A 26,627-nucleotide genomic window follows, 5' to 3' on the forward strand; every position below is an offset into this window, starting at 1 on the left:
ATGTGTCAACACACCACGTTGACAGAAAGTCTAAGTAGGTTCCTCCTCCTCCCCCCGAAACCCCACGTGTTCCAAGCAGAGCCTGTGGCTCTGGCTCATCAGCAGTTGTTCTTCCCATCTCAGACTGTTACATATTCAATGCTTTGTTACAAGCAAAGCTCCTTATTTCCCAAGTTTATATTATGATGAGGGAATTTACTAAGAAAACTGGAGGTCAACAGTGAAATATCCTGGACAGCCAGCCAGCAACCACAAAATTCATGGCAAGCAAAGGAGCGCCCGGGGAGATTAGAGAGCAGCTATTGAGCTGTTCTGTGCCAGGTTATTACAGCTTTTGGGAAAAAATACTGCAATTCCTACAGCTACCTGCTGTAGATATCCACACACAGCTTATCATCTGTAACACTAGATTCTCATTTCTGTATCATGAACAACTGGAGCTCAGCAAGTTCTACAGGGAAAGGGCAACAAAGCTACAGGCCCTCAAAGAAAAAAGGAAGGGTCCACTGTTCCCCAAACCAAGCACCTATTAAGGACACCAAATAGAGAAACACTTATGGAAAGAACATTTATTTTTGTTTCAAAACTTGTGATCCATAGAAATACAATAAAATCAACATGTACACAAAACTTAAAAAAACAAAACAAAACCAAAACAACAAACAAACAGCTTTGGTTCAAAGAAATATTTAACACCTAAATCTTCTGAGGTACAAAAGGCACAAGACCAAGCACCCAAACACTGAATATCCCACAGCACTGTTTGCACCACTACTATAGAGGAAGACTGGAGGGAGGAAGGTAGAGGGACATGGAAATAACAGCACCCAAAACACAGGGATGTGTACAATGCCATTTACTTTCTTTCACAGGTGTTACATCATTTGTTGTCCTTTTTGTGTAAAGTGCCAGGACTCTTGGAGAAAAAGATGGATCATTTCTTAGAAATGAATTGGAACAACCAACAGTAGAAAAGGAAACAGAAACAAAGGCCTGCAGCGGGCTGGGGTTCAGTCAACCTCTGTTCTCCCACAAGGTCTTAGGAATTCATTTCCTCTTTCGTGGAACCATTTGTTTGAAACTGTGGAGAGAAGGAAGGGGAATTAGTTCCCACCATGTACACAGTGTGAGTGTCACCACAACCCAGGTGGTTACACCGAGTAAATCACATCTCTCAGTCCAAGCATCCATGCTTGGAGTTCTCTGCTCACCCCAGGGGAAATACATCCGAAATGCAAAGGGCTGGGGAAGGAGAGATCTCCCCATTGCCCAGCTCTGGAGCAGCAGAGCAGTGTGCTCTGGGTCTGGGATCCCTGACAGGCCAGCATGCTCTGGCACTGCAGGGGAACCCCTGGGAGGCTGGGGAAGGCAGGTGTGGGAAGGGATGACATGAAGCTTGAGAAGCTTCAGCAGTAAGGAAAAACTCCTAGACATTCCCATCTACATTACAAGGAGCTCTCATCCTTTTGCAGCTAAAACTATGCACAGATTTTTGTAAGAACAGACCTGATTCTGGCCAAATGATAACTCAAGTCATCCTGATAGTGATGCTACAAAACCCAGTGACATTCTTACACTTTGTGCTGTCATTGACAACAAAAACTCACTAGAAAAGTTACTAAAGGCTGTTATAAGGGGCAGTAGATCCCCAAATTGCATACACATGAGCCTTCCTGAGGTTTTGTTTCCAAAGGAGAATTACTTACCCCATTTACACCCCACTAGTACTGGACAAGCTGCATGCCTTGTTCTATAATCCCCCTCACCACTCCTGAAGAGATTGTACCAGAACACTGCTGTTCCCTGAAAAGTGAAGTCAGATGTGGGTTAATCAGGGCTAGTCAGTAAAACAACTGCACAGGTCACACTAAGGGGAGGGGGTGCCTCTGAATTCACCTACAGGCTCTCAGGAAGCACCACTGGCAGCACATGAGAAACCTTTAGTGCCACTCTAACAGCCATGTTCAGAGTACAGGAGTTCTATCTGAACACACATTTATTCTGTTAAAAGAGGCTGTACAGAGAAACTGCTCACTTTGTACATTGCAAAAAAAGGGAGATGCCTTTCAGTCTGCAAGATCAGCAGTGCAGAGCACTTTGTCACATCAGCTGACTTTTACATGGACTGTGCTGAGGCAGAGACAGTAACTGGAGAGAGAGGAAACCAAAACACAAACAGGCTTTACCTTCTTGGGCCATATTGCTGCCCCAAAATCAGGGAAAACTGTAGCTCCTCCAGCTTCTACATCACTCATCTGAGAAAACAAAGCCCACAGACTGTCAGTTTAAAGGTTTTTTATACATGCAGTCCCACAAGCCAAAGTGCCCCAAGCCTGAGATTTCTACTTTCACCTCTACAGGGGCCACTGAAGAGAAAGGATGCCCTTCAACCAGCACCAACTGCAGTACCTGTTGCTGAAGAATTTTATTTCAGCTGAAGGCTTTTGTCCAGGTTACATGTGTCTAGATTATATAGTATTTACTTAAACTATCCACTAGCAGTTGTGTACCTGCAGTGTTAATGAGCTAATACTCTAGAACAAGAAAAAGGACTACAGAGTCAGTGTTTCAAGAATTCCATTCCAGTTTATGATCCAATTAGGAAAACAAGTGTCTGTTAAACCACATGTTTCCTCATAAATTGAAACCATGCCTTTGGAACTAATTTTCATGATTTAGTTTATGCATCTTGGTCAACCACTTCAAAAACTATATAAACTATTAGCAAAACCTCACTTTCTGCACTGTTTCTATGCTGTTCACCAGCAATGTTATACCACTACAAGAGCTTTATGCAGCTCAAGCTTTAACACCTACAGCTAAGGGACTCTAAAGAAAAGCATTTATGCTTTGCCCTTCTACACTGGCATGAATTTAACCCTGTTGAATCCAGCAGTAGCAAGGGATTCATTATAAATTCTAGACTTGACCCAAAACCCACTGAAGTTCCTGGAAACACTCCCAGTAAAAACAGAAAGCCTTTCCACTGATTGCAGTAAGTTTTGGATCACATCCTGATTAAAAGAAACAAATGAGTCAGATCCAGCTCCCACTAACCTTCAAATCTACCATTAACATGCTCCCCAAGCCCCCACATTCTCTATTGTAACTTGGGTTTCTGTTTTAAGCAGATGTTATTACCACTCTGGTGTCCTCCTGCGTGGCACCTACATTAAAGGGCACAAGATGCCACAGGTACACAGTGTTTGTCCCTTCCAACCAGAAAACCTGTGTGTGCAACTCTGCAAGTTCATACCTGTGTCTTAGCAACAGGGCCACACTTTTTAGTAGGGCTGTTGGCACAGGTATGGTGTGTTCCAAGTGGGAGAAACAAGGGCAGAGAGCCTCTGACCATGTACAGCTGGCTGACAATAAGGGGTGTATAATTCCCTCTAAATCAAAGCTTGTCCAAAATTCCAAGAAGCAAACAACATACAGATTGAGTTCACTTTAAAATGAAAACCTCTTTGCAGCAGACTATTTCACAGCTAGCTATCTTACTCCAGTTCTTATTTCAGGGTTTATTATCCATCCCACCCCCCCCAGCAAAAGGATTTCTGATTCTGTTTTGAGCAGTATTTCACACTCAAAATACCAGCTCAGCCACAAATTCTTCATCACAGAATTTTAAAGTTGTATCACTCAAAGTTAAACACAGGTGATTAGGTGATCTAACGATATAGTGAGTATATGTTGATAGACAAAATATTGTCAGGAGACTGCTGTGAAAGCCTGAGGCCGTGGTGGCAGTGATTTAGGATTCCAGTGTACATGGTCTGTGGGCTGGAGAATGCATGCAACTAATGGATCTTGTTCTGCACTGGTAACCCAGTTGCACCAAGTTCATGATCAGCTCTGCCTCCTGCATTTTTTGAAGCAGCAGCTGTGCCAGAGCAACTCTGGCTTCGGCACAGAGCTGAGGAGGAGGCTGACACACCACACCACCAAGTGCTGTCTCATCATCTGGCTGATAGTCAAGTTCTCAAACATCACATCACATGAGAGTATCCCATACATTTGCCTTTGGGAAATAAGCCAAATTCTCCTCTCCCCCCGTGGAATCAAAGTAAGTAAAGGATTCCATAGCAGAGTGGCCAAAAGGGCAAGATGGGTCCTAAATTCAAATTTTCTGCTCCGAGGTTAAATACCACCAGAATTCTATCAGTTCAGATGGGACAGCACCTGATGCTGCAAGAAAAATGAAATCCCTACTTGCAGATGCCAGGGTTTCTCTACAAATAACCAACTGCACAAGCTGTAAACAAGATGCTGCTCAGGTTATGCTGGATGCACAAGGATCATCATACTTACATAGTTTAAAAAAGTGGCCACACGATTTCCAGTCCCTAACCGCTTGAAAGCATCTGGCTCATCTTTCTATAAAATTAAATGAGAACAACTGCAAATTTCCAGCTCCCACACAGCAGACAGACAGACAGAGGTACTTACATAGTTAAGAAACGTCGCTAGCCTATTTCCTTCCGCTTTGAGTGTGCTGTCAAAGGGGCGCTGCAACAGATAACAACTTTAACCCCAGCTCACACCGGCTGGCCCCAGGGCAAGGCAGCTCTGCAGGGACCCCTCAGCCCGGCTCAGAGAGCTGGCATGGATAGGGGCAGCGTGGGAGCCATGCCAAGCTGCAGCAGGGCACGCAGCTGCATGCACGGAGCAGCACGGGAGCCCTTTGAGGGCAGAGCAGCGATGCCCGGGGCACACGCGTTATCCAGGGAAGGTCAACAACAGCCCATCGGGCACTCGTCCAAAGTCAACAGCTGAGGTGAAGACAAACAAAGCTAATCTTCAGAGGGCTCTAGATAGCACAGCAGATTCTCATCAGCATAGCAACTCAAAGAAATACTGTCTTCAGAGGAGAAAACACATTTTTTTGCCAGCAGACAAAACTGTTGAGTGGCAATAATGAATTTCTTTCAGGTGGTTGCCTGTCTATAACTAAGGACCACATCAAAAGGATCAAATTGTCTTTAATCTGTAAGAAAAACTGAGTTTCATTTGTCGAAGTAGGAGATCTCACTGGTGCCAGCTTAGAAGCAGAAAGAATATCTAGAACACCAATGTCTCTCTTATCTTCAAACAAATGAAATTACAAGTTTATTTACATTGCTAATAGCCAGGAAATCATTTCAGCCAGGAGATCTTCAAGTGCATTCTTACACACAACAACAATATTGAACATTTAAAGAATAAATCAGTACTTAAAAAGACAAACAGTAAGGTAAACCACAGCCACTGTCTCTAAGGTGTTACAGCTCAATCTACTTGAAATATATTTTAAGAACTAAGAGGTCTTTCCTGAAATGGGTTCACAGAACCCCCAAGGCTCTGCACGTGCAAATTCAACCCAAAAGAGCCAAGACAGGAGCACTGAGATACAGGGGACACCCTGATTACTGCCACTGATGTGAAACCCATGAATTTCTGAACTTCAAGAGCAAAAAAAATCTCTAACTTGAACAATTAATAAAATCTCCAAGTTGCAATATGCAAGTGTTGAAGTGCCCCTATTTGAGAAGTGTGAGGCACCAAAAAGCTGCAAGGCTGCTCAGGAGCTGGGGAGACACAAGAGCCCCTCGTTCCAGCACTGGAAATCTGGGATGCACAGAGAGCCTGCAGGACCAGAACTGCGGCAACCTCTGCGCCCGCCTGACCTCAGCTGACACCGCAGCCAGGGGTGTGCTCCAAGTGCAGCCCTGCCCCAGCTGCCTGTTCCAACTGCACAGTCCACACTGGCCAGTTTGATGCCTGAGGTCCCTTGAGTTCAAAGGCTTCGAGGAGAATCTGAGAGCATTTGCTTTGCCTCAGGAAGCGAAGCCGCCGAAGTTCGCAGGGAAACGGTCTCGGTGGCCAAAGCTAACGAATATGAGCTCCCTGAGTGGAAACTCGGGATTTCTTGGTTGTATTTTTTAAACAGTGCTAAGTTGGGTGGCTTCAGTTCTGCTGTCAGCTGTTGGGTTGTGTGCTCTGGCTGCTGCAGTCCCTTTTACCAGGCAAAACCACCCAGACAGTCTGATTTCAGCCAGATCCCACTGAGTGCCACATCAGATGGGTTTATATTTGAAGCTACCGGTCCCCACAGCTCTTCAGTTCGATTAGCAGGTTCATGAACTGGCTCGGGGTAGTTATTAAGAATCTGCTCTTTTTCTCCCAACCCGGAGCAAAGCAGAGCTGTTCTCTGCCAGGCAGAGCCCTCTAGTGCCTGGTGTGGATCCAGCACCCACCAGCGGTTCCCCTGCCCCCTGGAGCACTGCCCTCCTCAGCACCGACCCAGAAACCCCGGATCAGCGAGGCTGGAAGAGACCTCTGAGCTCTTCGAGTCCAACCTGGGACCAAACAGCACCGTGCCAACCAGCCCATGGCACTGATGCCACGTCCAGCCTTTCCTCAGACACCTCCAGGGACAGTGACCCCACCACCTCCCTGGCAGCCCATTCCAGTGTTCATCACCCTTCCTGAAGAAACCCTTCCCAGTGTCCAGCCTGAGCAGGACACTGTCCAAATGTTCAAAACCAGCATCATAATACCCTCTTGAGATCCCAGAGCTGCAGTCACATTAAGGCTTTTGCCAGAAGGGCTGTGTTACCCATGAGGATTTCCTTACTGACTGCTTTTTTGGAGGATCTCTCTTCTAAGCCACCTCCTGCAAAATGCTTTAAAACATCCAGCAAAACAGGATTTGGACAACCCTGTTGTACTCAAAAGCCTAATGGAACAAGGCAAACTCACAGCTCAGGGCTTGCAGACCCCAGTTTACAAATGAAGCACTGGAAAGAGCACATTCAAGTGCTCCATGGCTCCTTTCCTGTCTCTACTGTGCAAGGAATCAAGGTCACAAAGATAAGCAGGAAGATTTGTTCATTATTCTTTTGAACTTTCAGCAGAGAAGGCAGAGCAAAGGCTTTTCACAAGTCCCAATCCATCCATGCAGCAGGCCTGCACATTAACTGCTAGACCCAAAAACAGTTTCAACAGTGTTCTCTCAAATCAAGCTGCTCCCCCCTCCCCATCCCTCCAAGAAACAACTGCAAGTGATCTTACCCTGGAAAAATCAAAGTGTGGCTCATACTGCCCTCCCATTCCATAGTTGGCAACCTGCAGCATGGAAGGAAGCACAAACATCCACTGAACCGCAAGTGGCTGCTGAACAGCATTTGCTCACAGAAATCCAAAACATGCTCTGAGAAACAGCCCTTTGTGGCAAGATTGTTATCTACAGCACACTTCATTTCTTTGTAGATTGCCAGGAGTGAGGTACACAGATGAGAAACAACTTCAGTGCTTTTCCCTCTCGTAGCTGAAGGGTTTCTACTTATGACTAAAACAGCCTGTTTCATGGGAATCAGCAGCAATAGTTTTACCACACTCTTGCTTCCCTCCTCTGAGGAGAGGGCAGCTGAGTGTGTTCAATTCTCTGTGTCCAGCTTAGGAGACAATTAGATTTGTTCTATGATTTCTTACATCCACATGCCCCTCCAGCACCACAGAAGGCTCAAAAGCAGCTTAAAAGCACCCCTTTGCTTACTTTACCTGACCACCACAAAATATGTGATTTAGCTACTCTGAGGCTGCATTTAACACATCTCCCAGATCCCCACACAATTACCTGGTTTCTCTGGACATCCTGTAATCAAAGCACTTTAATCAGGCTCTGAAACAGGAACTCAAGGAGCATAGAGGAAGAGAAGCAGCAAACAGCTAATCTGGCAGTGCTGTACCACTGCTGCTCTCCTTCCTCTCCCCAGCAGCCAGTGATCAGAATTCATGAGACTATGAAAAGTATTTGGGCCTTTGAAAGGTTCAAATAGGAAAAAGGTTCTGCTTCTGCAGAGTTGAAAACAAGCAGCAGGCATTTTTCTCAAACTGGTAAATCACAGATTCCTGCACAAAGTTATCTTCCATTTCTTTGATATCTCTGCCCTTCTCTGCCAAGCAGATCCCCAGCTAATTCCAGGATGAAGCCAGTGCACTGACCTGCAACAGCTCAGCTGTTTTCACTGTCAGCCCTGTGATCTGCTGCATTCGTTGATTCACCTTGGCCACAACGGGATCATCATCTTCCTCCAGCCACGAGCTGGCATAAGGGAAGGACAGAAACACGTAATTTTGGAATACCAACCACAAGAACACGTTTCCTAAGGCAGAAGGGTTGTTCTGCCCTCAGTTAGATGGCCATAAGAGCCGTTTTCCATGCATTTGTTGGGGAAGCTTTGGTTACATGCAAAGCAGTCCAAGTTTTCAGCTGTAGGCAGGAAGCACAAAAACCTTCAAGCTGAACTCTTCTCTCTTACCTCTTGGACACCCTGTAGGAGGCCACTGTAAGCACACCGGTTTTGGGATCACGGACCGTGGCTCGGGCCAGCTGTGTCAAAAAAAATCCCAAGGGGGAAGAAACACATCAACTACAGCACAGGAATTTTATCTCAGCCAAAATCAAAACCTGATTTGTCCAACTTCGGTATATCCCTGGATGAAGGTTAGAGCTCCCACCTAGAGTTGGTTCTGATTTCATGCTCAAACAGCACATGCAGAAACGCAACTACAATCCAGCACCTGCATTTGATCCTGGAAAAATAGTCTGACTTGAGTGCACAAGCCATGATATTCATTGAATCCATGAGTTCCTTGCTGAACAGGTTTGGAAGGCACTGTTTTAAACAGCTGGAGTCAATATTAGCAAGGGAGAGCAACAACAAAAAAAAAAAGCTAAGAACATATGAAAGCCCAAGTTCCTGGCAGAGAGAAATTTAACCAGCCTGCTCCTGATGTGGACTTAAAAAACCCCACCTCATTCTCAAATGAAAAATAACAAGAGAAAACTTTTACAGAACGAGTTACAAACTACAGGGCAGGCAAATCCACAGTGGTAGAAAACTCCTGAGGGCAACTCTCAACATTCCCGTGCTCAGATTTTCCAGCTGGAAGATACCTGGAACATCTAATTCAGAGACAGTTTGAGATATGTCATTACACGATGAAGCTAACTCTGCACAGAGCACAGCTCAGCCATACATTTTAAACAGTTATCACCAGATTTGCAGGAAAAATTTGGAACTTGGCAAAAGTGATGAGGTTTGCTGCGGTGTCAGTGACAGATGACTGCTAACAACACACCAGGTCACTTTGGTTTCATACTTGCAGCTGAGAACAAGAACTGGGACACTCCTTTCTTTGACTGTAAGCTCAGACCACATTTAAATTTAACTCCTGCAAACCACAAACACTCTAAATCATGCCTCCTTCCTTCCACTTAATTACAGGTTATAGAAAGCCTTTTATTTGAAAAGCCATCTTCTTTGGAGCATGCAGTCATTATTTCCTTCATTTTTTTCCTCAAATAAGTCTCCAGCCAGCTTTACAATCCATGTCAGCTGTCTTGTCCCCATACAAGAGTTCCTGGCACAGCTGTTGCTGTAATTCTGACTCACTGCTATTTTGTTCCAGATTTCTCCTGCATAAATCATAACAGACGAGCCAGGCTGACTGAATGTTGTTCTCCACTTGTACAGTGAAGCACAGCTATGGGGATATAATTTTGCTTCCCAGACTTTTCATTCTGCTGCCATTTTCAAGCTTGTTTATGCTTGCTTGATTTCTGCACCTAGCATTTGATCTAAATAAATCAGAACTAGCACTGATATTATTCCCCATCTGCTCTGATAGACAGGCTTCTTCATTTAAGACATACAAGTTGGTATAATCAACTGAAAACTGTGAGGCTTCCTCTCTCAGGATGGAGAAACCAGGCATTTGCTGGGCTTTGAAGAACCCTCATAACACACTCCATTGGCCAGAACCTCATCCAGTTTTCCTCTGGGAGTCTGTGTTTAGTTTAGCAGGCACTCCCTTGGCTTTTCCTTCTGAAATTCTGCACTGCTGGAGCCCTGCAGCACCAAGCTGAGGGAGATTCTCATCCCCCAAGCTGCAGGCCAGAGCTCTGCCCCTTCAGACCCACCTGGGGTGCAGGCAACACTCAATTTTGGGAAGAAGGTTCTCATACTTTGATGGCAGACCTGTCTCAATGCTACTCACATCAACAGAGTTAAGAATTTCCTTGACTCTCCCCAGTCAGCTCTGACTGCCTGAAAAGCTGGAACTGTTCTTTGGAAGAGGAGTAAGAGTGATTACATTTTGCAAAGCAAGCATGCAAACCCACTTGACTACAGCTACTCCCAATCACATACAGATGTTGTTTCTCTACACAAAGTATTGGCAAGTGTGAACTGCTGATAATGTTAAAGTGCTTGGACTCAAAAGTAGAAATTTCTTGCAAATGCATTTTAGAATAAAGAAAGTGTTCATCTTTCTGAGCCTAAAACTAAGATACCACTTCAGACTTCTGTCTGAAAGCTTCCATAATTACTAACTAAAATCTCCTGGCTAAAATTAAGCTGTATTTATTAAGGACCATCTCACCACAGGACTTGCATTTTCCATTCTTTCAGTAGTACTACAGAATTTAAAGCTATTCCTGCAGCTGAGCTATAGATAGCTTTCAAAAAAAAACCAAAAAAACAAAACAAAACAAACAAAAACCACAAACAAATGAAACAAAAAAACCCCAAACAAAAACAAACAAAAACCCAAAAACAACAACAACACCACCACCCTCCTCAAAATTGTTGTCCTTTTTTTTAAATCAAGAAGTTTCATCTGAATCTTAAGACTATAATGTTTATCTACTCTTATAGGGACTGATCCCAGCTCTACACTGCACAGATTAAATGAAAAATTCCTCTGACATTAGTAGTATCAGCAGAACTCAGAGAGCAAGACTTAAGACTTTCCATAAAACTTTGAATAAAAATGGAAAACAAAGAAAAGCTGCCTTTAGCAAGCTCTTTATTTGATAAAATAGATGAAGTGATATGCTCTATGTGAATGCTTCCATTTTATCTGAAGCTCTTGAAGTTTTATAGTATGATGTAATAGGAAAAAGTCTCCATTTATGGAGGTGAGAGTCCTCCCTGGGACAGGAGTGTTCTGCCAACACTCCCAGAGCTGGCTGCCAGTCAGAGGAGTCCAGCTTCACAAACATCCCAAATTATTGGTGTTCTTGGGAAGTATCAGTTTCTCAATCTGTTTCTAACTATTTATGCTTGCATTTAGAAATACATACAGAAGGGTGATTCTCCACTGGAATTTTAGTCCCATATTTCAGAGCAGGAGCCCAAAGAGGGCTGAAATGAACCATTCATCTAGAGGGGTTTCCCATGCTTCTGAGACCTGACAGAAAAACTCAGCTGCAGCATTTCTCACTACTGTCACACTGCCAAACAGGTGACAGGGAGGGAATTCCACCTCCAGAAGAATCAATGAGGTAGTTACTACCCTTGCATTAGGCAGCTGCTTTTTTATTGTGTGCAGTCACAGAACTCACACCATGCCTAACAGGCAACACCTATGGCTTAAAAGAGAAGCAGTGGATTCCAGGACCCTCTAAGCAAAAAACACAAGCCTCTAGGTATTTTTCTAGCACAATTAAAAAAAAAAAATCCCTATTTTTCCTTCCCACTTCTGCTGAGATTTGGGCTTTTTAAATTTCACTTAAGTCTGGCTCCATTTCAAATGGCAGACTTAAGGCATACTGCACACCTACTGCTGTCACTAAGTCACTCACCATCCACCTTTTCAGGTCTAGTCATTAATTTCTTAAAAGCTTTCAGAGCCATTTACTGAGAGCTTTGCATAATTAAGTGCAACAATGCATAAATACCTTCGGGAGCCTGGGCTTTATGGTCCTACATCACCAGGCAGTTTCCAAATGGTTCCCCTTAGGCTCACAGCTGCAGTGTATCATCTGTGGCATGAAACCAGATCTTTCAAATCCTTTGCCTAATCTTTGCTAATGCAGATTAAAGAATGGAATTAGCAGTCATTAGTGAGATGGAAAAATGGAAACTTACCCTTGGCTTAGCTAGTTGTTTGATTTTCTCAATTTCTTCATCAGACATGACATCATAGTATCGTACAATGTGAGGGCTGTCCCATTCATCCTCCTCCTTGAAGGGAGCTATGAGCAGGTGAGGGTTTCTGTTCCCATCATGGTACCTACAAAACAGCCTTTTTTGTCTTCGAGGTGTCTGAAACAAAATGCCAAACAAAGCATTGTTTGCTCAAACACTTCATGAAACAAAAACAGGTAAGACAAGCAAAGAAAATGAGCTTCATTCCACAAACACTGTAAAAGCCATCAGCTGGCCAGCAGATATGAGAGATAAGCAGGAGTGATTCTGCAATTTACTGCTGATAAAAAACAAGGTATTCCACTCAAGGTGCCACTGAACAACATCTGAAACACTAGCCTTTAGGGGAATTAAATCATAATAGGTTACACATTAGCAAAGAACTACACAAGCAACCAGCTGTAAAAAAACCTTGGTTTTGTAATTAGGATTATGCAGATGGAATAAATTGATTCTTTTCCCTGCAGTAAGAATTAAAGCCATATTTGTTGAGAGGTGTTGAAGACTGGTTGGTCAAAATAGTCACCATAGAAGGACATGTCTTTAAGATGCAAAAGGGAAGGAATAATGTAATTCCATAAGTGTGGCAAAGTATAACCAGCTCTCAGGGGAAAAAGCCTCCTTGGATATCTGTCCAGCTGGCTTTGAAAGGGCTGAGTAGACAGACTGAGGAGAATCACTTTTCAACAACCTTTAAGAGGTACAGCTGAGAGCTGTTTGTGTGTTTAGGATTAAGAGCTAAAGATGGAGAAGCCAAGACATAAGATACAAACCTCAGCCTGGGCAGAAACACATTTAACTTCTTCTAAAAACAGCTTTACAGAAGCAAAGACCACGTCCCACCAAGCTTGACCACCCTTATGCCAAGGCAGCATAGTCAGGGAATTCTTGTCTCTCTCTTACCATTTTCACCCCTTCCCCTCTGCAGAGGGCCTCATAGATATCCCGCTCTGGCAGGTAGTCCAGGGGCCTCTCATAGGCTCCACTTTGCACCACAGCTTCTGTCGTTGTCACACTCTTGTTTACTGACTTTTCTCTCTCCTCCTCCTCTCTTTCCTTCTCCAGCAGCTTCTCAAAGTAGCGCAGATTGCTGCCTGCTCTCTCGTGAGTGCTGTCTTCATTGGGAGAAAAGCAGACACAGCCAGTGACTTCAGCAATCTCAGGAGCTCTTAGTACATACAAGCCTTTGAACCAAGACAGCAACAGTTCCTCCCTTCCTAAAACAATTATCAGGCTCCAGTCTGCACTGAAAACCAGCACTGGAAAGTTTCTGTCTGTGCAGAGGAAAGATAGGCATGGTGTGCAAAAGAATCTTTTCTGGGAAAACCCATCACAAAACTTGTAGAAGTTTTTGGTCTTCCAATTCCTCCTTTTCTCCCAACTTTTCTGCCCAGTTCTACCCAAGATAAGCAGATCACGGAGCTCATCAGCCAAGATCAGGCCAGCACTCTTGCTGCACCCCTGCAGAGACTGTGGTGGAGTCCAGCCAGCCTTCAGTTCCAAAGACTTCCCTGCATTGGGAAGCTCCAAGGTGTGTGTTACCACCTCATAGCCCACCCACAGCACCTATCCCTCGCTGTCCCAGGTTTGTATGGGAGCTCTCTGGGATCACAGCACCTTTGACATACCATTAGTGATGTTGGTATGAATCAAACATCAACAGATCTTTACCCTGCACACCTAAGGAGGAACCTGTTCCCCAGTGTTTCTGGACACTGGCACCTAGAACAGGTTCTTTCCCTTCTGGCCCTCCCAGGCTTATAGTGTTTTTCTTGTGGAACCAACCCCAAAGGCCCCTGCAGTCACCCCTCACTAGAGCACAGGCTCACAGGAGCCAGATAAGGGAGCTGAGCCCAGAGCAGAGGAAGCTGCTGCTCCCAGGGGAGAAAGCCAAGTCTGCTTCACTGTTTGCTGCTGATAAGGATTTGCATTCTATCAGTGCTAAACCCCATTGCAGAGGGAGCTTGACTCAATCTACATTCACAATATTGTAAATTTTAATCTAAGAATCCTCATGTCTGCAGAAATTAGACTAATACACATTTTTCAATAGGAAGGTTTCACCCACACTCAGGATGCTGCTAAAATCTGAACTAAGAACTACAGCTCATTAAAACCCCAACAACTACATAACACAGTAAATGCTAACTCTAAATGAGGAGGACAGACCTTTCCAATGCAGGAAGCAGGCAAAGCTGGATAGGAAGCAATGATTATTTGCTTACTCAAGAGAAAGTCAGGAACAGTCCAGAAATAAAAGCAGGTTTTAAGAAACTCAGTTTGTTCTGAATATTCAGAAATTAATACTTTAAGATCTCAGGCAAAGTATTTGGCATCAAAGAGTACCTGCACTGAGAGAAAAAAAGGAGTATCTAAAGTCAGTAGAAACCAGAGTATCTAAAGTCAGACTTGACAGAAGGTGCAGCACTCTGCTCAACTCTGTGGTAGCTCCAATCTCCACCTGAGACAAGCAAGGTTTGAACCATTACCAAGCACAGGCTCAGCACACTGCAGCACAGCACACAGGTACTGCAGTCACACCTGGGGGCTCTGGGTAACAACAGCAGGGACCATGAGACAGTTAGTTAAAGATACTTCATGTATAAATAACTGGTTTTTTCCAGAACCCACATTTATTCTAAGCCATCTGTCAGGACGCCCTCCCAGTCGGCTCACAACGTGCTTGGGCCACGACTGCTCCCAGCTCTGCTGGCAGCACTGCCCAGGCAGACAAAGGTGCCTGTTGTCCTTACCGAGGGATATCAACCTCCTGGTGAGCTCCATGGCCCTGTGCAAGTCCCCAAACTGGAACACAGCGTAGCTCAGATAATCCAGGATCTCCACTTTGCTGACTGCTGTCTCCTCCCCCTCGTCATGCTGCCTCAAGGCCTGCTCCATCCAGAGCACGGTGTGATAATAGTCCCCATCATTGTAGGCTGTCTTCCCCATGCCAAAGCAGTCCCCTACTGTCAAGGTGGATCTATATTTTGTTCCTAAAAGCAAAAAAGACAGCTTTGAGCAATCCAGACACAAGCACCTTTGCCTTCAAGCACATGGGACACATTGAGGAGTATCTGTAAGTACGTACTTTTATCATCCAAAAATGCTTCTAAGAGGCAGTTCTTTGACAATATTTTAGATTCAGTGTTAAAACGGTCACCTTCAGAACCAAAGAGAAAATTCTATCCTAATTCTATTTTAATTAATTCCTTTGGAAACCAAGAGAAGTTTAACAGAAATTACAGTGTTCAGCTATTACGTTTTCCATTGTAGACAAAGGCAGAGCAGCCCAACATCTTAACAGACCTCACCAAACCTACAGGTTAACACTGGGAGGGGATCAGAGGAGCCTGACTACATGCAGAGCCAGCTTGTTTCTCTTTACTGGAGATCTATATTTGTGCATAAGCAAGCTGATGATTATTTAGACAAACTGAGTATCCATCTGACTGTAACTGCCTTGCTCTCCAGCTGGCTCCAGCTCAACAGATACACAGATAAGACTTGAAACTAAGTTAATTGTTAAACCCCCATATATAATACCTAAACCATTGTGTCAGCTCCCCTACCCAAACTGACAATGCCTATTCAGTTTGTAAGCAGCATGTTGGCAGTAACCATAAGCAGCAGCACAAACATTTATCAGGTCTCAGCTACCAAGACATCCCACCACGTCTCTATACTTCCTAAAACATCTGTGGCACAAACTCTTAATCCCCATTTCATGAAGGGCTTTTGGAGAGAGCTGGAGGATGTTCCCACTCCCTGTTGAGGCAGAGGAGACCTTGGAGCACTGACCGGGTAGGTTCCCTCGGGACAGGGTCTCGGCATCCAGTTTGTAGGTGTCCTGCAGGCGCATCAGAGCCTTGGCAGCTCCAGTCTCGTCCTCCTCAGTGGGGAAAAACTGCCGTTGAATCGTGAGATTGGCAATAAAGCCTTTGCAGTAAAAGGGAAAAGATGTTACTTCCAGAGCTTGAATAAATATGAGCACCAGATTAACACAGAAGAGGAAACATCTGCTTTGGCTTGGGAAATGAGATTCAAATAATCCAGATTTAGAGCCTTATTAGGCTTATAAGTTATAAACACATTGTTGTCTGTCCCATTTTAAGAAATACACTTAATTAGCAAAAGACAAAGGATAAATAACTAAACCCCTCAGTTTTCTTGTCACACAATTACTGAAGTACAATGTGAATCTAGCAATCTTCATTTTCCTGTAATGTCTCTTTTTGGCATGAAAGCTATAAATAGTTTTCATCAGTTCTCTTGCAATATCCACAGAGACAACTGTGGATTGTAGTACTGGCCAAGGATCTCCAGCTCTGAACTCCAACCTGTAAAGCCATAAGAGCTTTTCAAATCTCAGTTTAAGAGACAGAGACCCTCTTGCAGGATCCCCTCAGCAGGGTAGGACCTTATCCAGTGAGAGGCTTAAACCTGACAAGTAAAACCAGGTGGCATTCAGAAATAAAATTAAATGCACTACAAAACATATCAAGGCTACACAACAGGCTGGCTGGGCAGAACTTGGAGCCATCACCTTAAGGAAAACAAACCAACCATTTCCACTCATGCAGCAAGAAAAAGTATAAAAGGAAACCTTTAGGAAAAGAATTAGTGACAGAAGTACTCAAAAGAATTGAGTATTTTATTTCCATCTAGGATGACTGTTCCAAAAGGCAATAAAAGTCTTGGCTGGAATATACTTCCAAGTACCTAAACTTTAGCATATGCAGAGTAGAAAGGGAAAACATGCAGTGTTCTGCCTGCAAAACATTGCCACCTCTCCCTCACTTTCAAGGACTCCAGTAAAAATAAACCTTAAAAAAACCCCAACCAAACCTATGGAAGCAAATTCAGCCAGACCCTTTGACAATATGACGCAAAGCCAAGGATTAGTATTGGAAGCATTTGATTGACAAGGATAAGTTTACAGATGGCCACTGTTATCAACAGACTGACTGTGAACATCTGCCAAATCTTAATGATACAAACTCATTCACCAATTCAGTATGGCACTCATTTTGATTCTTAATCTTATCTATTGATCAACATGATCAAAAAACCAAAGATCAATGAGAGAAGGAACAGACCGGGAAAGCAGCTGAAGTAGTTTATATATAAAGGAACATATCGCAACAGTTGCCACCACAGTTGACAACTTTAGCACATCCACTTCTCCCTTTTCCCCAAATAAACCAGGTAACACTTCGTTTGAGTCCTCCCTGAGGAGTGTTTCAGCGGCAGCTTTCGCTCTCCTGGCTCACCAGTACACAAGAGGCCAGTCACTAGTTTGACTTGGCAATTTAAAGCACAGCTGAGCTTGTGATTTTCCAGAACATGAGGGGATGCACAGCTGTCCTAAGGCTGCCTCCCAGCAGCTCCCCAGGAACCCCTTACCGTTTGTTGTGTCCTGAAGAACCAGGTTTTCCAGTTCCAGCCAGTCTGTGTTTAAACGTTTCACGAGCTTATACGCATTTACAGGGTGTGCCAGGTACCCTTCTGGATCAGAGGTTGATTTGCTGGTCAGTGCATCCATTTTTTCAGCCCAGCTGGAACGAGAAGTGTGCACCTCAGCCTGAGAACAATTCACGAATGCACATCTTCCTTAAAGTTATTCCCATTACACACCTAGATCAAATTATTGCTGCTTTTGCTATCAAAAGCAGCTTTCAACCTTTCAACTTCAGAGGTATGAAGAGGATTTTTAAAAATTACAATAGTCTCTCTTAAAAGGAAATAATTTCCCTGCTTCCTATTTTAAACCTAACTACAGCAGGCATGCATCTCACTTGCAAGGAGTCTTAAAACCACCAGTTCATACACAGAATGAACAGACATTGTCTTTATCATTAAGGAGGAGATTGCTTCTCCTCCCAAGGGCAGCTTTTCAAGAGAAGAACATTTTGTGTATATGTCACCAGAATTCCTATCATTTCACTACTCCATAGCTCCCTCCTCACCCTGCACTCCCAAGGGGAGCTCAGACTGACACGTACAGCCTGAGTTCAGAAAATTTTTGGCAAGCTTGGCTCCTTCCAGAGGCACTGGGCTCTTCTGAACCTGGCCCTCATTTAGACTATCCCAGTGTCACACCCTAGTAGACATGGCTTTTGGCTAGATAAGCATTAACAATCTCCCTGAGGGACACAGAAAATAGCAGTTGTCAGCAAGAGCCTTTCAAGTGATCCAAGCAATAAAGGACAATGTCAGAGATGTGCCACAGCCAGGTCAACAACTGAAGAGAAAAAGGCAGGAGAACTGCCCCTGAGGGGGGTCTGAGGGCAAAGCCAGCACGGGAAGGAATGCAGGGGTTCAGTCTACACCACCACACAACGCCACAGGCACAATTTGCCGTTGCAAGGAGGGCTGATGGCATCAAACAACAGGTAGCACAGAGCACTGGCACACAGAGGCATTCAGCTCACATGACAAGACTGCTCTGATGTGACTTGTGTCCTCTCCATGGGAATTCTGTGATGAAGAACCAGGCAAAGAAGGGCTCAGCAAACCACCCTTTCTAAAGAAGCAAATTCTAAATTATATTTAAAGCAGGGACCCCTCCTTGCAGGTTTATGGACATAAATTAAGCAGAGTTAGTACCTGTGGTCTCACTGTGATCATCTGCTGAGGAAATACCGACAGCACAGAGTGGTGACAGAAAGGTGGGGTGATTGAACACAGATGAGCCATTTTGTCACCCTTCATTATACAAACCTCCTCCCTTACCTTTTAATCTGAGAGAGCTTGTTCTCCTCTGCTCGGATATATTCCTTCAGAGACTGCACCAAGTCTTTCTCTGCATAAATCAGGTCTGTCATTTGACCTAAAAAGAGATAGGAGCAAATGTTCATCAGACCTAAAAAAGGAATGATTTCCAAGTGCACAGAAGACAAACCTTAAATGCTCTGGGGCTATGAAAACCACCACAAACAAATGAAGGGTGTGCACTTCAATGCCTGTAAACCACAACAGCTTTTAGACATACAAGTCTGGCATTCAAATCTTTCAAGGGGCTTTTGAAGTCCCAGCTTCGGTGCCTTGTGTAGCTTTGCTGGGACCTTCCCACTGACTTTTACTATTGCAAGTGTATGCAAGACAATAAAAATGAAGGTTTGACATTCATACAGCTATTGAGTCCAAGCAACAAAAGAGCCAAAGAGTTGCCAAGGCATCTGTGCTACATATGGATACAGATTAGGTCACACTAACAAATTATTAACTTAATCACTGGCATCATTTAAATTTACAGCTCTGCAATACGGGTAACTGTGGAAACACAACCTAACATTAAGTAGAGAGGAATTTCAGACTAATGTTCACAGACTGACACACAGCCTCTCTCCTGATTAGCATTAGTGGAAATTGCTAACATGTCTGTCCTAATTGCTATGACAAACTTGGCTTTTCAAAGCCCAAACCGAAAGACCGGATGAGATTTGCAAACGCAGCCACAGCTTTGGCTTCAGCATTCCAAAGTCATTATTAGTGAGGCATGATTAAGCAGAGAGAAGGCAGCAGGCTGTGCTACTTTCAGAGTTAGGAAAGGTTCAGAAACAGGTAAGTGGAAAGAAAGGGTGATCCTTCAGGGAAACTTTGTATAAAAACCTCCTTAACTTGGGAAAAGGAGAGCCAAACAGTAGACATGCAGTTAAATATTGTTTAGCCAAGCCAGGAGCACGTGAGGAGGTTGGCAGGGGAACACTGCTCTCTCTGCCTGAGCGGTTCCACGGTGGTACAGAATAACCCACCAGGAGTTCTGAGCTTTGCCATTCACAAACACAGCTCCACGGACTCAAAGAACAGCCTGGAGAACAGCCAGCGGTAGTTAATCAGCCTCTAATGCCCTTATGGAGGGGAAGTCCCCACACTGCTCCATGGGAAAACATTGGACCAAGGAACAGCAGAAAACTCAGTTTGTGCTTATTTTGAGGCTCTACCACAATCAAACTTGGTTGTATCACAGCTATTAGAACACAGGAACTAAAGTGTCACAAAAATCAATTTGTTTTTAGGATTTATAATAATGTGAATTCAGGATTTACTCAGGCCTAACAAAACACACAAGGTAAGGGGGTTACAAGCTTTTACTTCTGACACCCAACTCCAACTTTTTGGGAAAACAGGAGACTTCAGGTCCTGTGAAAACACATATTTCACATACTTATCATTTAAATTGTTCTCATAAATCAAATTCAGGACTAAGCTTTTTAGCATAAAGTTGTGCTGTGTTAAAGATAACAACAGATGCACAATTCTTAATGCAACACAGACCCTGTCTCATTTTACTGACAGAGGCCCCAGAAAAACTCGTATCCTGTTGGTCACAGTGTGCTAAATCACCCAACTGCAAACAAACTGCACTGATGCTGCAGAAGAGCAGCATTTCCTAATACAGACAGTGTTTGACAGGGCCATGTGAAGAAAGCCATCTGCTTCAACTGCAAACTTGAACAGTCCTGGCAACCCCAGGAACTCCATCACAGCATCGTGCACTGGTTCTTTCCAGACCTATGGAGGTGAAGAATTCTGCTTCTGTGTGCCAGAGCAAAACACAGGTGAAGAACACCAACTGCAGCCAGGGCTTCATCTTCCAGACAGCTCAAACCTGGGACAAATTAAAAGAAAAGAGAGGAGTAAAATTAGTTAATTTATTTGTGAGAAAACAAGCCAAGGCATTAATCTTTATCTTCAGTCATTTTATCCTCATGAAAATTATTTATGTCCTTGAAAGACTGAACTCTAATTAATAAAGCTTGAAAAAAAAGTCTTCAACCACAAAAGCTGTTACTTAACAGTCTTAAATGCTATCTCATATACTCTTTGGGATTTACATGAAAGGCACTGGAAAGCCCACAGGAGAGAAGTAATGGAAGCAATATATTGTCCACTGAGAGTGAGAACAAGCTCTTTTGCAAGAGCAGCTCAGTGCCTTCCATGTCACGCATAACTAGAGCTGGAAAATATGAGACTCACAAAATTGTATTATATTCCAATAATAATAAGTCTAAATTAAATGGTCAGACTTACAGCATGCTATAAAACTCAGTTATATAAAACCTGTCTAGAAACATAAATAGTGAGAAAGCCAAATAGAGAAATAGAGCATTTTGTAGCAGCGATGGTTGGAAAAGTTAAAAGTGAAATTTCCAGCTCTGCTTATTCAAGATGCATCATCTCAGCATACTGGCCTCTGGGCACAGGCCTTATGACTTCTGTATTTCAAAGGCTGTGCCAGTTTAGAAACCCAGCCCCAGAGGTGGAGGCTGAAAGCAGACTGTTGTGCTTCCAAAAGCACGGTCTGGGGGAGCAGGGAAGGGAAAGGCAGTCCGAGCAGACAGGCTCAGGTGAAGTGAGGGATGCAAGGCGTGTACAGAAGAGTCTTCTGCGAGCTGGAATCCTCTTGGGAGACCTGAGGGCCAGGATCCCCATTTCCAGTGAATTTATGAGGTGCCTGGATGCACTTGGATCAGCCCCCAGCTCGCTCCAGAGCTGCCTGTTCACCAAGCAGGAGCAGCCAGCACAGCCAGCCCCGAGCTCGGGAACACCCCTGCACAGTGTCAGAGGGGAGGTGGCAGCTCTTCACCTTCATCCAACAAGCAATTAGTCCTGTTTCCTACCCAGTGGGAAACCAAACACAGCAAAAATGCAGCTAATTTGGGACAAAATGGAACCACTTCATCTGATGAGAAAAGGGAATGGAGGGGAGAAGGGAAAATACATGGAATATCCTAAAATTTCAAGCAACGCAGCAAGTAGGAAGATATTAAAATAAGATAATTCTGGAAAAGCTCTAGCTTGTCATTCCCTTGGGCTCCACACATCTGCCTGCGTGACAGAAGAGGGCAGATGAAAAGTGGATATTGCCCTTTCCTTCCAGGATTGTCAAGTCCCCAGCACAGCAGAAACCCTCACCCTCAGCTGAGGGCCAGGGACACAAACACCAAACACACCGTGCCACCAGCATCACTGAGAACATCAGAAATAGCTCTGTCCCCTGCTGTGTATTACACATGGCAAAATAATTGTTTTTAAATTATTCTTTCGATTGCTTTACAAGACTACACAAGCAATCAGAAACATTTACCACAACAGTTTGCAAGCATGAGCAAGCATCATCATAAGCCTTCTCCTTTCTCTCTTCTGTTCCTCACCCCCCTGCAAACCACATATTCCCAAACTGCTTGTTGAAGTTAGTTTAGAACTAGTACATGGGTAATCTGAGAATTGAGCAAAGCTGAGTGAATAGTACCATGCAGAGGTCTGCCAATACTACAAGCCACAATAAGTGATGTAGCAGAAAGCCCAGCAAGTCAAGAACACTTGGGAAGTACATTAATTTGGATATATTAAGCCTCGTCTGCCCATCTGCATAGTCTGTCATCATTTAATGGAGTGGTTTTTTGGATGCACAACAGAAAGCCTGGGAGAACAATTACAAGGGAATTTTCCAGTTAAAACAACACGACTCTACATTCTGCTGCACCTCCCCACCATGTTCTCTCATGGCTGAGGATATCTGCCAAGAAGTACACTTACAAGCTAGCAGCTTGTCTTTATAGCAGATCTTTAACAGCTTTACCATCCTACTCAGTTTTACTTGAGTCAATAAACAGAAACTTCAGTAAACAGAGAAAGCAGCTCTTGCTGAACAAGCAGGACACCTGGCTGCAGGGTCTGCAGATTGTTTGTACACATTCTTTTCACAGCTGTTACTGGGAAACTCAGCACAAATAATGAAGTACAGGAGGCTGAATAACCCCAGTCTCAGACAGCAGGAGCATGTGTGCACAGACACACGTATGCCTGCCCACCCCACCCCAGCTGAACCATCTGCAACAAAGAGGGCACGAGGGGCAGAAGGGGCACCGACAGCTCCTGCCTCAATAACGGAGACAAATATTTCCAAAGCCAGTCTGGTTTATTCAAACAGAAATGCCAGATAATAAGCCTGTGTAGAACAAATACTGCCTATGTTCCTGGCTTTTTTTTTTTTTTTTTTTTTTTTACATCTTTACAGTGTAGTACCCTAATGAATCACTGGAAAGAGTGCTGTCAGGCTTCAGAGAGCACTGGCAGCAGGAAAGAAGGTCCTTCTAGGCAAAATACACCAGGCTGGAATTTTTCTTCACAAGTTAGACTGAATTCTTTCTTAAATAAAAGCTCTTAATCACCATGATATAAAAATACAGAGCTGACCCCTAAAAGAAAAGTTGCTTGCACACCTACCAGGGTTATCAGTTCCTCACCCGCTCAGAATCCAATATCCAGTCACAGGAGACTGAGCCAACTCCCAGAGCCAGGGGGGGGACTTTTTTTTCAGGTCAGAAGAGGAAACAAACACCTATTACTCATTCAGTGCCTTTAGGACTCAACTTCTGATCAAACTGATATGCTGCAATCTCCTTTGTTCACACAGAACAAGAGTCCTCCAGTTGCCTGACAGTCTAAGTAGGAACAGGGACTAAAAAAGCAAGTCCTTCATCCAGGCTTCAAACTTGCACACACCTCTCAGGCAGAAGAATTAAATTAAGTGGAACCAGCATAAGATCAGTCTGTGTAACATTAAGAATAAAAGTTATACTCTCTATTGTGGTAAATCAGGCCAGAGTGTGCCTCGTGCTCTGATGTGAACACTCATTTTCTCACATGAATTCCAGAATAAACCCCACAACGTTCTTCCACTCCACACTTAGAGATGACAACACTCCTTTTGCTATGGGGCTTCTCTAGGGAAGCTGTGGATCTGGGATGGGATGGAGCTGCTCCAAACTGCTACCAGCAAAGTCACCTCTCTTTCCAAGGGCTAGGTGTGGGGGGTTTTTTCAGAGCATACAGCAATGGTTTCTCTCAAGAAATTAAGGTAAACCACTGTTCCCTAGGCTGGCTCCATTCTTACAGACCCACAGGTTGCTACCGAGGCATAAAGTCTGTGAGACAAAGTATCACAACTAGATACTGTCAAAATCTGATTAAGATACCATTTTTCCAACCTACCAGAATACAATGTACAAGCTGCTGACAAGTGAGGGTTACAGCCTGTCTCGTCCTCTGGGCTTGCCTGTGCTATTAAAGACACCTGGAAAAGCACTCCTAAACCAGCTGCTTCCACATGTATCTAAATTTAAAATACCCTGGTGAAGTCCAACAAGCAAATCACTACTTCAAGGTCACCTCAGGCCACAGATGAATTCTTGGGGCACACACAGTTGAGGCCCACACGCCAGGCTCTGAATTATGGTCCATCCTCAAACAGCAGCTTGAGGTCACACTCTTGGACCAGACAGGTCTGTTTGGGGCTTCTCCAAACGCCAGTGCTTCCCACCCTGTCCTGTTGCTTGCAGACACAGCAAGCAGTAGTGGTGCAGATGGCTTCGTCCCCATCCCCTCCACAAACAATGCAGCTCCAAAAGGAGGCAACAACCTGCTATCAGTACTGACTGCAGATAAGGCTAATTAGATTTCAGTGGAAAATGGCACAAACAAAAAACTGCAGGAATTGCTTGCTTAGAGCCAAAAGAAGGGCTTAATTGCAAACAGATTTTCAAGATGTTGCCATGGAAGAGCTTCTCTCAATACCAATCAAGAAAACCATCCAGCTCATAGCAGTATTTCAAGTCTTGCAGATTAGTCTGACACATGACAGCAGCTACAGAACTATTTAGAAATTATTAGATGCTAAGGAAAGATTAATTTTATCCTAAGAAAAAACCCTACACCATTGCCTGAAGACTCTGAAACAAGTACTTGAGACCTGAAATTCATTACCCACATGCACTCAGATGCTCCAGTGTTCAACCCCTCCCCTGACCCAAAGAACTCTTGATTTAAACACCTGTCAGAGCCCCACAGATCCTGCTGTTTTATTCTGGGCCTCGCGCCAGGAGTCGCCTCACTGCCAGAGCAGCACACACTCCCCCTCAGTCCTACCCAGGGACACAGCAGGCACTGCTCCCCTGCAGCACTGGGAGCCTCCCCACAGGTGAGTTCTCTCTCCATCATCAAGTAACTGCATCCCAGCCCCTTCCCCCCGTGCATGGTGGCTTTACTGCTCAAAGCAGCTTGTGCCAACATCACCACCTTTCTTTACAAAGGGTTTCATGTGCACCTGAAAACAATGATAATTGCCTAGCAAATAATACATTACAATTGCCTCGCGTTTTTTCATGGCAAGCCAAAAGAAAATGAGGAAAGGTTGCTCATTTGCAAGCGTTAACAAGGATACAGCACATTCACACACAAATGCAGGCATTTCTTCTAACACAAAATAAATTACAACTACCTTAGAAGCCATAATCATCTCGATTAGCTCCCCACAGTTTTTTAAAGCCACAGCAAAGAATGTTTCTTCCACACTCCAGTGGACAACAGAATTGATGCCAGTCTAAGGCACAGCAAATCTGCCTTCACCTTGCTCTGCAAGCTCTGCCCATATGAAGCAGCCTGCAGTCAGATCCCACACTGCCAGTGAAAGCAGCAAGACTCCATGCTCTCTTTCCACTACAGCTTGTTTTTTCAGCATTAGCATTTAGACTGCATTTTACTGTGCAAAGCCCATAACTTTGGTATATCATCATACTTAATACAACCTGCTCCCATACAGCAGAAAAAAAATCTTCCTGTTCAGAGATAAGGGTGGGGTTTTTTTTAGTATTAAAAGGTCTGTCAGTGAACTGTTTCTTCCAATTAATATCAGCAATTTAATTAAAATCAGACATTATCTCAGAGGTGTGGGGGTTGTGTCTGCTCTAACATCACCCTAGAACGTGCCCACTTTCCATACTCCACGTTCCCATGTCTCTGACATATAGAAAGCCATACACAAAAATCAGAACTAGTCATAGGAAAAATATCTATGTTTACAGCTTGCTTCTCTGGAAGTTTGCCAATGTGCACAACATGGAAATTATAAACAGATTGAATTCCTGACTTAAACCTCGACTGGAAAACTTCTTATGCTGACTGGTAAGTCCTGCTCCCTCTGCTGTCACTGTCTTTGAAGTACACAATTCCTGCACTGCTTCCCAACGTATGATTAATCACATTAAAAAACTGAATCTCAAAAAATTACGGCATTAACAAGAAGCCCCATTCTCGTCTGTTAGTGTCAGAGCAATGCCAATTTACAGCTGCAGAATAATGCTCTGCTTGTGAAACGTGAGTGGCAGTTATTGGTTGCTGTATATATATATATACTCACAACATACCTGTGGGATTATTTCCAAGTCCTTAATGCCAGAAAGATGAAGTATTACCCTGGTAAAGATGGCTGCAGCGGCCACTCAGCTCAGCTCCACCCTCACAGAGCACCTATAAAATTAAAGAGCAAGAGATTTTGTTACAAAAATGTCTTCTGGGGAAGCTTACCTTCAGTATTTACTACTGAGGAAGAGGGGTGATTACTGGCTAGGAACACCAAACATCACAAAGTCGGACAGCTCCAAAAATAGTCTTTATTTACACATCCTCCCTGCTTCCAGGTTACAAGGACATTCTTCGCTGCCTGGAATAAAATCATCGCTGTCTGGTCAAAGGCATGTTTTGCATTACTATGACATAACAAGCCGCTGCGCCCCAGCTGAGCTGAGATAACACCCGAGTGCCTTCAGCTCTCCCAGCCTTGCCTGCCCCGTCTGCGGTCCCTGC

The 26,627-nt window shown here is 44.1% G+C and overlaps 1 protein-coding gene across 3 annotated transcripts; it reads right to left on the reverse strand.

Moving 5' to 3' along the window:
• Positions 1-585: 585 nt before the first annotated feature.
• Positions 586-26,403, reverse strand: P4HA2 (prolyl 4-hydroxylase subunit alpha 2). 3 transcript variants are annotated; one of them, XM_027899813.1, is made up of 17 exons: positions 26,385-26,403; positions 26,189-26,291; positions 20,493-20,589; positions 18,711-18,807; positions 17,382-17,533; positions 15,777-15,914; positions 14,732-14,971; positions 12,882-13,093; positions 11,919-12,095; positions 8,304-8,374; positions 7,987-8,086; positions 7,054-7,107; positions 4,450-4,509; positions 4,312-4,377; positions 2,187-2,255; positions 1,707-1,803; positions 586-1,081 (listed from the first exon to the last, which is right to left on the reverse strand). In XM_027899813.1, the coding sequence occupies exons 3-17, from the start codon at positions 20,569-20,571 to the stop codon at positions 1,011-1,013; spliced, it is 1,683 nt and encodes a 560-aa protein (XP_027755614.1). In that variant the 5' UTR covers positions 20,572-20,589; positions 26,189-26,291; positions 26,385-26,403; the 3' UTR covers positions 586-1,010. The 3 variants fall into 3 exon arrangements, with proteins under 3 accessions (XP_027755614.1, XP_027755615.1, XP_027755616.1); XM_027899814.1 differs by lacking the exons at positions 4,450-4,509; positions 26,385-26,403; XM_027899815.1 differs by lacking the exons at positions 4,312-4,377; positions 26,385-26,403.
• Positions 26,404-26,627: the final 224 nt, after the last annotated feature.

Source organism: Empidonax traillii, unplaced genomic scaffold (genome assembly GCF_003031625.1).
Source record: "Empidonax traillii isolate 1590-97213 ecotype Southwest subspecies unplaced genomic scaffold, ASM303162v1 scaffold689:size842923, whole genome shotgun sequence".
NCBI classification, from domain to species: domain Eukaryota; kingdom Metazoa; phylum Chordata; class Aves; order Passeriformes; family Tyrannidae; genus Empidonax; species Empidonax traillii.